Source organism: Pseudomyrmex gracilis, unplaced genomic scaffold (genome assembly GCF_002006095.1).
Source record: "Pseudomyrmex gracilis isolate BER0280 unplaced genomic scaffold, ASM200609v1 scaffold_410, whole genome shotgun sequence".
Lineage (NCBI taxonomy): Eukaryota > Metazoa > Arthropoda > Insecta > Hymenoptera > Formicidae > Pseudomyrmex > Pseudomyrmex gracilis.
Window position 1 is genome coordinate 37,311 of NW_018020994.1, and position 12,327 is coordinate 49,637.

The 12,327-nt window shown below is 29.6% G+C and overlaps 3 protein-coding genes across 5 annotated transcripts; 2 read left to right on the forward strand and 1 right to left on the reverse strand.

The window, feature by feature from the left end:
* Window positions 1-460: 460 nt before the first annotated feature.
* Window positions 461-2,559, reverse strand: LOC109860551 (glutamyl-tRNA(Gln) amidotransferase subunit A, mitochondrial). Its single transcript, XM_020439715.1, has 2 exons — window positions 1,622-2,559; window positions 461-1,510 (listed from the first exon to the last, which is right to left on the reverse strand). The coding sequence occupies exons 1-2, from the start codon at window positions 2,151-2,153 to the stop codon at window positions 480-482; spliced, it is 1,563 nt and encodes a 520-aa protein (XP_020295304.1). The 5' UTR covers window positions 2,154-2,559; the 3' UTR covers window positions 461-479.
* A 643-nt stretch (window positions 2,560-3,202) lies between these two features.
* On the forward strand, window positions 3,203-6,302 carry LOC109860552. Of its 3 annotated transcripts, none has more exons than XM_020439718.1 (4): window positions 3,203-3,264; window positions 3,405-3,728; window positions 4,530-5,228; window positions 5,542-6,302. In XM_020439718.1, the coding sequence occupies exons 2-4, from the start codon at window positions 3,515-3,517 to the stop codon at window positions 6,159-6,161; spliced, it is 1,533 nt and encodes a 510-aa protein (XP_020295307.1). In that variant the 5' UTR covers window positions 3,203-3,264; window positions 3,405-3,514; the 3' UTR covers window positions 6,162-6,302. The 3 variants fall into 3 exon arrangements, with proteins under 3 accessions (XP_020295307.1, XP_020295306.1, XP_020295305.1); XM_020439717.1 differs by having other exon boundaries at window positions 3,243-3,264; window positions 3,359-3,728; XM_020439716.1 differs by lacking the exon at window positions 3,203-3,264 and having other exon boundaries at window positions 3,274-3,728.
* A 2,038-nt stretch (window positions 6,303-8,340) lies between these two features.
* LOC109860553 lies at window positions 8,341-9,348 on the forward strand. Its single transcript, XM_020439719.1, has 2 exons — window positions 8,341-8,747; window positions 9,079-9,348. Exons 1-2 carry the CDS (start codon window positions 8,489-8,491, stop codon window positions 9,189-9,191), a joined length of 372 nt encoding a protein of 123 aa, XP_020295308.1. The 5' UTR covers window positions 8,341-8,488; the 3' UTR covers window positions 9,192-9,348.
* The last annotated feature ends 2,979 nt before the right edge of the window (window positions 9,349-12,327 follow it).

The following is a 12,327-nucleotide window of genomic DNA, read 5'->3' on the forward strand; positions in this document are numbered from 1 at the left end:
CTAAAAATAAATATTTCTACAAATTTTCTCACTGTGAAAAAGAGATACCTTCTACTTAAGAATTTAATTTTAACGTGACAACGAGAAAGAAATCGCAGCACTATATTGCGATCGCGTGCATAATTGAATGTTACGGCGCAATGAAATGAGACAAGCGTTGTTTGAATGCAAAAGCAAGCACCGCCATTACTCGACGAATGGAATTTCAGATACGGCCGATGGTACACTGGAGTATAATTCGTTTGCGTTGCATAGCCTCAGGGTTACGCTCGTTGCGTCTACGTGAAAGAGACCTGTACGCTAATTCTCACTCTAATTGTGTACGTGTAATATTCCCAAAACCAGATAATGTAAAACTTCTAACAAGATTAGGCGCAGCAAGCTAATGCGAAATACATTATTAATAAATTTAAAGGAAGAGAGATTAGAGAGAGATTAACAAAATGAATAATATTAAAACTCTGTGAAAAATTTGTTCTTTATTCAAGTAAACATGATTCCTTCAATTCGAGTCTTGGAAATTGCACAATCTGTTCGATCCATTTCGCCACAGTAAGTAATCTCTGTTCGTGAAAAAGCGGCGCCATTATTTGTAAAGACAAGGGTAGTTCGTTACGAGAGAGCTTGATCGGAACATTGATCGCGGGCAAACCAGCCATGTTCGCAGGTTGCGTACAATGATCCTGAATCAAGCATTGTGTTTGATTGTCCAGTTGTGCGAATTCATGATAACTAGGAGCTTCGGTTAACGTGGTCGGGGTTAATAAAATGTCTATATTGTTGTTCCATATGACGTCGAAGTCTTGCGCAATTAATCTACGCATTTTCATCGCCTTTAAGTAATACTCTTTGTAATTCTCTGCTAAAAGAAAATAATTTCCGACTAGTATACGACCTTTGACCACATTGTTAAAACCTTCTGATCTGGTCTTCTTGTACAATTCATGAGCTGAGCTCGACTCGTCGGCTCTGTGACCGTATTCTATACCGTCGTAACAAGCCAAGTTGCTGGCTACATCGCATCGATTTAAAACAGAATAACACACTATAGAGTAATCAGTGTGCGGTAATGACACTGGAACAACACTAGCTCCGGCTTCTTCCAAATGACGAGCAACATCGTCCCAACAGTCTTGGACTTCGTTACTTATGCCTTTAACCCCATATTCTTTTGGTAATCCAACTCTAAGATTACCAACATCTATCGTTTCAGGTAACTTAATGGAAACATACTCTTTTTGTACAGCAGTGGGATCTGCTGGATCACAACCAGCTATAGCGTTCAGAATTATTACAGCATCATCTACTGTTCTCGCAAGAATACCAGGTACATCCATTGAATTTAATAGAGGAATAAGACCATAACGTGATACCAAACCGTAAGTTGGTTTCAGACCGATTAAACCACAATAAGAGGCAGGATTACGAGTTGAACCACCTGTGTCAGAACCCAAGGCTGCGTAACATGTACCTGTGGCTACTGCAACTGCAGAGCCTCCACTACTGCCACCTAAATATTTATTTTAAATTTCAAAGTATTGTCATTTACATATATGTTACTACTATTAAAACAAAGATTATAATTACATTACACAATGACTAACGAATTGCAGTAATGTACCTGCTATTCGCCATGTGGTTTTTTCATGTAATTTTCTTGGGATAACTGTACAATTCTCAGATTTGTAGGAATAAAATTGTGACAACATTTCTGAACCCCATAGATTTTTTGTGGGTCCATAAAGGGAATCTATAGTCCCTGAACCCATAGCAAACTCATCAAGATTAGTCTTGCCGATTAAAATAGCTCCTTGCTTCCTAAGCCTCTCGTATACCGTAGCGTCATAGCCAGGTGAAAAGTTAGCTAACATCCGAGAAGCGCAGGTCGTAGGTTTGCCCTTGACGCAATAATTGTCTTTGACAGCAATGGGAATTCCATCAAGTTGTCCTAACAATGAATTCTTACGTTGTCTGACATCGGCTTTACTCGCTTGCTCTTCCGCGACATCGCTAGTCACGGTAATGTAAGCGTTCAAAGGCTTGACAATTGATGTTAAATTGACAGAAGCCTTACAGATCTCAGACGGTTTTACCGCACCGCTGTAAATCTTTTGACTGACTTCTTTGATCGGAGTAGACAACACCTTATTCATTTTTCGTCTTGTGACAAGTCAACGTAACACATAACCTCTTTTTTGCCGGTACTCCTATTTTTGCACGTCTACTTAGAGACTTTTTCAGAGAGAAAGTCACACTCGTGACACACGTCGTAATTGAGCAGCTTTTTCCTCTGTCCAATCAGAAGCACCTGTCTTCCTGAGAAACTATAGCTCCAACAGAAAGAAAAATGAAAGCAACCAGACTCATAACGCCCGTTTTTACTATCTCCGATTAACTTAATCGGAGATTAAGTATCAGTCGTGATTGGTCCATTCTGCTAAACGTTTAATGCGACTGGTAATTCTAATGGAATAAACGGACGGATTAAGTTAATCGAAGAGAGTGCAAACGGGCCTAAGAGTTTTTACGACCGCTTTTCTGTCTGTCAGCTGGCGCATGTTCACGAGTGATGCACACTGGCAACTACATAACCCTGTCCACGTATCAAAGCGCGCGATATTTCGAGAATCGAGATATCGAATCGACGCGCGCGCGGCAAAGTGCGCGTCGATTCGATATCGACGAAACGAAGAACAAAATTGATCGAAAAGATAGCAGTTTTATTTACTAAATTGGTTAATGTAGTTGATATACATAAAACGTAGTTCATCATGACGTTTAAGAACACGACTGATTTACCGAAATGATTTACGAAAGATTCAATTTTACTGAATTTAAATATAAATTTGCTATAAATTTGCAGGTAAAAAAATTTAATGTATTATATATATATATATATATATATTATACTTTTAATTTATAACTTAACTACTTGTTTACTTTTTGTATTCAAAATTGCAAAAATCGAATCAGCCACTCAAGTAAAAAAAAAAGAAAAATTGTTTTCTCATCAATCTAGAAATATTAAGTAGATAATTGTTCTCACACATAATGCAAAGTTTTCTTACTAAAATTTAAAAAAAAAATACTAAAGTTGGAGGAGTTGTGCTACTGTGGCTGTGTGTTTTTGGTGGTTTTTTTTCAAAAAAACCACCATGGCAACGACAGATGCGATTCGAGAAAACATTATTGGGCGGCTTCTTCAGGCTGTTGTTCCAAAAAATAACGATCCCTATTTAATCACGAAGCGAGACGATCGGTGAGGTAAGAGCGATATACATGTTTATACGATATATGTTTATATCTTACGAAGGAACTTGAAAAAATTTCATCACAACAACATCACGTGTACAAGCAGCAAGGGAAGTATTCAGAAATGCTTTCATCGTTCATACGTTGTGTAGATCTTCGACCGACCGCAACCATCGGAGTCAAAAGTATTAAATGTGCGAAGAGAAAATAAGGTGTCAGTGTTTTCACATGTTACATTACGCGTGTGTAATGTAGAGCAACAATGTCACAAACAAGTTTAATTTCTTCTACATCCGATAAAAATCAACGCAACAGATGGAATGCTATAATTACCGGATATAAACATAGTACGCCAGACTCTGATAGAGGTAGACAAATAAAGCCTCTAAGTTTATCTTTGTCTCAGATCGAATCAACATCTTCAACCGAGAGCAGAAAAGCTGTTGAAAAGAAATTATCGTCTTCAGTACTAGGAGGTATAAACAATTATTATATTCAAATGTACTATAATTTGTGCTTTTTTTATTTTGAGGAAAAAGAAGAATTGTGAAAACCTAAAGTTAATGTTTTGCCCATTCATGTATTAAGTAATGTCATTTTGTTTTTTACCGTTTTATTATATATGTTTATATAAATATATAAATATATACATATATAATTGTATATATTATATATATATAATTTTATATATACAGTGAATCTAAAAAGTATTGGCACACCTACATTTTTAAAAATATCTTTATATAGTAAAGTAATATATTAATATACAAAATATGTCCATTAATGTCTCATGATATACGGAAGCAGTGTATTTTTCAAGAACTCTCAATATTGTAATTGAAACGAAAAAAAACAAAAATTTTATACTCAAAAAAGTATTAACACACTTGCGTTTTACATAGGAAATACACAATTTCTGTTTTTAAAGTTTTTAATACGAAACAAGTTTTTAATCTTGTAGTAAATTATCTCGTGACACATAGATATGCATTCATAATTTCTTCGATAAATGCTAAATTTCCAATTCCATTATAAGACCTAAACCATTATGTGCATTATTATTAAATGTGAGTGTGTCAATACTTTTTGGAGCCACTGTATATGTACACATATAAATAAATAATACTGTATTTAACCATATTCATACAAATTAAAGAAACTTTATAGCTTCATAAAAAAAGAATGTCTCTTATTATATCTTTCTAACTTAAAAAACAATTACACTTTACTTATCAAAAACGCACACATATGTCTAATATAATTTTAAAATGCGACAGAGAAACGAAAAAAGAAAGTAAAAAAAATATCAAGTAGAAAAAAGCGAGTGCTGATTCGACGGAAAGACACTGATAGTGAATGGGAAACTGATACGGAAGAATCAATCGGATTTTCGGATAACAAAAATGTAACAATCGGTGCTCAATCTGAAACTTCGACATGCAACGTCTCTTCATTGCGCATAAATTTATTTGAAAACAAAAGATCATCAAAAACAGGTCAAAAAGTGTCAATCAAAGATGAGACATCTTTAAACGATTCTCCGATTATTATGTCATCTAGATCTAGATCTAGATTTAGACGTACAGAAAAGAAAGACATTCAAATCGCGCAACAAGATAAGTTATTATCGGTAAATTTATCACCAACGAAAGCACAAATCGAAGAATCGATCAAGAATTTTGACAACGAAGTAATCCAATCTCAGACGCAAGCTTCGATAAATCATGTTTTTTCACCGCGCATAAATTTATTTGAAGATGAAAAATCACCGGAAACAGTTCGAGATATACCAATAGAAAATGAAAACCTTTTAAACGATTCTTTGATTATTATGTCTTCCAGACAGTTTCGGCATATAAGAAAAGACGACGTTCAAATCGCACAACAAGATGAGTTATTGCCGATAAATTTACCACCAACAGAGACAGAAAAAAATTATTCAGGAATAAGTGAAAATGAAGATGAATTAATATTTTGTACGTATCTCATATAAAAAGTATTTTTATTGAAAATAATTATACTGTAGCCTTTAAGCTTTGTTTAAAAAGTTAACACTTGATCCACACATTCAAAAACATCTTTCTAAACCTTAAGCTTATTTTTTAAAAATTCATTTTTCAGATTTTTCTTATTGCAATATTCTTACTTTATAGTAACATTTTTATATTTCTTTTATTTTAGTTCTTTCCTTCCCTTTCTCTTACAATTGCATTAAATTTTTATCATTTTGTGTTATAACATTTTTTTAGTTAATTGAGAAAATATAACCAAAAATTTGTGCATTTTCAGGTCGCAAAAGCAATGTGAAGACATATCCATCTGCACGGAAAGTAAAACCCGATCGATATATTACGGACTTCCTATATCCTCCGACATTTTCATTACCATCATTGAGTGATATATTGTGGGATCAATTTATTGGAAAGCGTCAAGATGAGAGAACTCAGAATTTAACGCGAGCGCCAATAACGTCATCGAGCGCTTCGCTTCCTGTTGTTTCTGCAAAATCAAAAACAACTTTGATTCCTCAAAGTAGTACAGCGCGCGATCGAGACAAAACATCACACAAACAGAACAAAGATATCAAAGATTGGAATAATTCCGAGTATGAAGATATATATAAAACTCGCAAACGTAAGACAGAAACTTATGTTAAAAATCAAACAAAAACTCAAAAAAAAGCCAAGACAAAAAGTGTAAAGAACAAGACAACAAGACAAAAAGAAAAAAAGACATTATTTCGACATACACAAAGAGAAAGAAATGTATATAGTCTTGATAATACTGATGGTGAATGTGATACTGGTGGTGCAGATGGTAGAAAAATAACTTTTTCTGAATTTCGTCATCGTCAAATGATGAAGAAAAAAAGTTCGACAAATTCTCACTTGAATGTTGAAGAAGTCTAAATATGTATTCACGATATCTTATATATATTTATTTATATATTTTATATATTTTTTTATATATTTGTATACCTTATTAATTTATATTGTTTTTGCATTTGTTCAGAAATTTCTTTATCTCTCGATATTTATTTGTCAATTCTTTTTCTGTATACAACAACATCTCTGTTAAATTATAGTAATGTAACAACGATGTTATATACATGTTATACATTATAAAAATATATATTGTTTTTATATTTCACTTTGTATTGTCAATTTTTATTTTTGTTGTAAGCCTGTAAGTATTTGTCCAACTCGTATATAAAGTCATATTAAGAACATTTTGTTGCTTAGTTAAAAGAAAAAACGATTATTTATAGTACTTTGTATGTTCATCGATTAAGAAATAAATTGTCAGTCGTTTTAATATTCAGCCAAAACTCCGATTGTTTAAATTAATAAATGTCATTTTAAATATCTTTTAACACGTAAGTAAAATACGCTATATTTTATTTTGATCTTATAAGCAAACGGAGATGATGCTTAACCTTTTAAATCAGAGGGGAATATAAGTTTGGAAACTTATAATAATATTTGTGCTATGTTTCATATATTCCCCTACTATTTCTTATATGCCCCTACTACGTGTGATTTTCCGCTCTTAAGAACTCATATTGTACTTTCGTTACATAGTATTTATCACGGTACTTTACACATATGTCATATAATTCATATTCTTACTTTTGTTTAAGAACAAAGCCAGACTTAAAAGGTACGTGTAAAAAATTATTAGAGTAAATATACATAAGTAATGCATTATTTTGTACTTAAAATGTATTCTAATTTTAATGTGTAATTATCTTTGCGGATTATTTCGTTATTACATGTTGTTACATACGATTATCTTTGGCAAGATTTTTTATTTATTTGGACGCGTTGTTATTTATCGTGCATAAGTTATCATTACTCTTATAAAAACATGCTCGATTTCTTTTAATTTTTTTCAAGTATGCTAAGTCACTTCGACTTTATCATATTTATGTTTGTCATATTTAATTTAGGATGTGGAAAGGACTACTTGTGTACATGATGTTTTTATTAAGCCTTGTATTATTACCTAAAATTATAATGATTAACGCAACTGGCAAAGATGATCAGACATCAAACACAACAAAAGAAATTGTATATACAATACAAATCTTACGGAATACAATTTACAAAATTCAAACAATAACGCTCGACAAACCGAACACAAGAGTAACCGTATTCCTTTCACGGTTAAATTCAACTAATGAAGAAAAGTTAAATGAGACAGATAAAAAAAACTGTGACGATAATGACAAAATTACAGAATATTATTTAAAGATGCGGAAGATAGTTGAAAGTATAAAAAATATTTACGAATGTACGCCAGGTACAAAGAAGCGAGGAACAGCAATCGCAATAGAAATGTCTAATGATAAATTAAACACACTTACATCGTATTGCATCTTTGTACAATTCGGTCAAACAATTATAGGGTTTATATATATATTGTATGGTTTTTACTATATTTACAAGATTGTTCTTCACGAAATTGTTTTAATAATTTAGAATGATGATTTTTTTATTATTGGTAAGTACTGACAAGTTATTTTTGTTCTTGTTTTATCACGTTACATATAAATGCACGTAAATGCACAAAAAACACATAATTTGACATATTTAAATGTGAAGCATGTGTGACAAGCATATTGTTTATTCAGTTTCTTGAATATAATTTAGTTTCTCGAATATAATTAAGACACCAGAAACTCATTTACTCAATTCGTCTAGCGTAATGTTTTGTACGTAAATAATAATAATTTGTACGTAAATAATAATAATTTTTTGTACGTAAATAATAATAATTTTATATTATTTTCAACACACAAATTCAATTCACACATCTACACTTCTGCTCGATAAATATTGAATTAATAAGTAAATTCAACTGTAACACAAAATGTCCTTGAGATATGTTTCACTTGTGTGCATTTGCAGATCGACATGTACGTTTATAATGTAATCAATTTTCTTTCTTGACAAACTTAAAAAGAATATGGCATCGGATTTTATTTGCAAACTTTACAAAAAGACAATATTTTTTTGTCGACTATGCACGATCGAGCGCACAAAGTCACTTGCTAAACGAAATCGTTCCGTCAGTGTGATATCACGCTTCGGCGTATATTTTCAACATTTGTTATCTAATCGAGTTCACTCGAGTACTGAATCTGATCATTCGTGTTCAATCAGTTTTACTTTTGACCTGAACCAATACAGATCTTCGTCCCTCGTGATCACGTAGTCTCATTTGTGCGCTCAATATGGAAGACGCGAGTTCAAATCCGTTTGAAAATGATAGCTTTCTGCCAGAAGATGTGCAAGAAAAGCTATCGAGCATACTTGAAAAATACCAACAGTTAAGCGACGAAGAGAAAAAAGAATTTCAAAAAGGCGCATTTAACGTATTGTTAAAAAATTTGAACAAGTTACCTAGCAGTACACTTTTACCCATGTGGCTCGCGCCATATCAACCTTATATTCTGTTCACTATCGCGGTATTGTTCGTGGTTTTGCTGTTCGGTACGATATCATACGCTTAAATTCTATAAAATAACAATATATTTTACACACCAATATCTCTTTTAGATAACTATTACCGTGCTACTAGTTATAATAATTTTAACATATATATAAGCACATATTACCTTGAACAATTATATAATTGGAGTTACATATGTCAAATATGTCTTCGGAGTTTGTGTTATATAGTATACATATATTTATCGAGAAAGAAAAATTACAATACTTTTTTCGTATAAATTTTATTAAATATTATAATATTTTTAATATTTTTATGTTTGTGCAACAGCGTAATTATAACAATGAGTAACGATTCTTTTCTCTTTTACAGTGTTTTCAGCTCTTGTACTGTATCGACACAGATTTGAGCGAAAACGACGACAAGAAGAAAAGAAAAAACGCAAAGAGATCAAAGCAGAGATGAAGAAGAAGAAAAAGACATAAAATATACACATCAATCCGTTGTACAAAAAAAATATTTGACAAACTGCAAATTCCAACAATCGACAATTTATAACATGTGTAATATTCTACAATCTTAAATATTAATTAATATTAATATAAAACATTAATATTAAAAATACTCGAGAGAAGAGAGAGAAAGAAATAAAAAGAGATATGCTATATATATATATATAATTATATTATATAGAAGAAAATTTTTAGTAATAATATATATCAAAACTATGATAATAAAAAATATATAATATATATAATATTTTTAGTAATAATATATATCAAAACTATGATAATAAAAAATATATAATATATATAATCACCGATCTTAAAAATAAATTTTTTGATTTTTTAACTAGTTTTACTCCAAAAATATTTAAAATATTTTTCGCGAATTTGCTGTTTTAACATTTTACTCTATTTGACATTTTAATTGTTTCACAAAGAAAAAATTAATTTCTTTTTCTTACACAAGTTAATTTTCTGTTTCTTTGTGCTATTCTCTTACAGCTGTTGATTATATATTTATTATATTTATAGCTATATTATCGGTCACATATCAGGTGCTGACAAATCGAGTAAACTGGCGCACAAGAGTATAACATGTAAACCCTTTGTGTATATATACCTATTTAATGCGACAACTTTTTGTACGTATTTGATATATATTATTTTGTTAAAAAAATGTTTATTTGTAATAACATATAAAACTTACATTACAAAACATCATATAAAAAAAATATGCAATTACATATATCATTTTTGTTCATATATGCAGTTTATAATTGTATAATTATATAAAATTATGAACACTTCCACAAGAGTATATAATTATATAATTATATAAGTATATAAAAAGAATGGCTAAAATTATATAATAATTTCTAAATTGTATATAATATGTACATATATATATATATATATACATGTATATGAACAAAAAGCATATAATGATTGTATATAATAACAGAGTATATAATTGTATTTTTATATAGATTTTTGTATATTACACGTAGACAAGATTTACCAAAATATTACATACTATCCTTAATATAAAAAAAATAATATAGACAAAAGAATAACATAAACAATCATTGTTTTAAATCAATGTTTTAAATATTTTTTTATTGTGTAACATCAATTTTACTTATTATACATAGAGCTTTTAAATTTTTTAAAGCTTAAAAAAAGTTGACACACTACTGCTGTTTTTGTGCGAAAGGAATTATTGCAGTGCTCGCATGCGCTCTGTTGTAAGAAAATATGCGACAAATAAACTTTATTTTATTGGTAAATAATAGTACGCTTTATGTAATTTGGTCTCTTTTAATTAACATTAATATATTTACAATAAAATAAAATACAAGCTGAAGATAACGATTCTCTTTTTCTATGTTGAATTCTGATAGATCTAAAGTGTAACTAAAGATCTTTTAGATGAAGTCGCTTAGCAAGTACAAAACTTCAATAGTTTGCCTATTGTTTTTCGAAGAGATTAATTCAAGAAGAACTCCAATGTCATAATCAAATCTGAACTCGGAATTTCTTGATTATTAATTTTTGCACAGACTATTAAAGCAATGAGTTGATTTAAGATACCAATTCATAACATTTCAAAAAGTATTTATTGTGCCATGTAATTGACGTAAACATTCGTATAAAATAGATAACAAATTATATACTAATATATCTATATTTACATGTTTCTACTCTTACAATATCGACATTTTATATGTGTCTTACTTTCTAATGTTTGTTTTTTAGAAGCAGTTATTTATAATATTCTTTCTAAATTTCCATATTATACATATAACAAGTTTATATATGTAAAAACTTATGTTTTATATCTTTTCAAGAAATACACATAAATTTTACTTGTTTAATTTTTTAAGCTTTCTAAATTCTTAAATCTAATTTAATAACTTGCATTGATATTTTTGTATAAAACTACATTTTTTATAAAATCTAGAATTACAATAAAATCATAACATATTATAAACTTCAATTTTATAAATATTGTAAAGCCATGTTAGAATCTCCGCAAAAATGATATAAAATATTTGTTTCTTTTATCATGCTGCGTGTTTGCAATATATAAGATAAGAAAATATTTACTTTTTCTCTTTCATAATATATGCTAGGATTGTATTTATACACTTATCGAATAAATATATTTTATTATTGGCACATTGTTAATTAAGGCACTGAGTTAAGATTATATTTTTTATGAATTTGCACATTGTATAGTATAAAACTTACTCGGCAATTTTGTAATTACAGTAAAAAAATATTACGCAGTTATATATTAATAACAAAATTATATGTGTTAACGTTTTCATAATTAATGTTTTAAGGATTTGTACCAAAGCAGAGAATAAACAAAAAGTTAAATCAACCAATAACCGTAACTTAACTATGCTAATAAACTTTTACCTGTATTTAATATATTTTATACTTTTTTTAGTGTGGCACGTGTAAAGTAATTAATTGTGTAACTGTTTGAAAAAAAGTAATATTAAGAAATAACACACACACACAGTCACGCTTTATCTATAATCTCTTTATCCGTTTTTATCTGTTTTTATATACTTAATAATATGGAAGATACATTTCTATATATTATTACATTACAAAAATACTTTTCTAAACAATTGCGATCAAATCGGGCTGCAATCAAACTCTTGCAGACGCTCGGTATCTACGTTAGATATACTTAGACTTATTTTCTTTTTCTCTCTCTCAGAAGAGAGAGAAAAAGATATTTTTCATATTTGAATAATAACAACACAGTGCGATTATACAAAATCTCATATTTACTTCTCGCTAATGTTCGCCTAATACGTTTTCTTTATGCCTACATAATTATGAAAAATGGAATAAATTCCATACTTTTCTTACAAACTTAAAAATTTGGCACACTATATTTGTTTCAACAAATAAACTTTCTTTTATAAAAAAAAATATTGTTAACACATTATTGAGTAATATTCAGCTCGATATAAATTCGATATATCCGAGTAAATATATATTAATAAGTACATACTCGGAAAATTTAAACTTACTTTTTTCTCTCTTTCGTACAAAACTTTATAAATTGTATATAACAGTAACTCTATAAATTGTA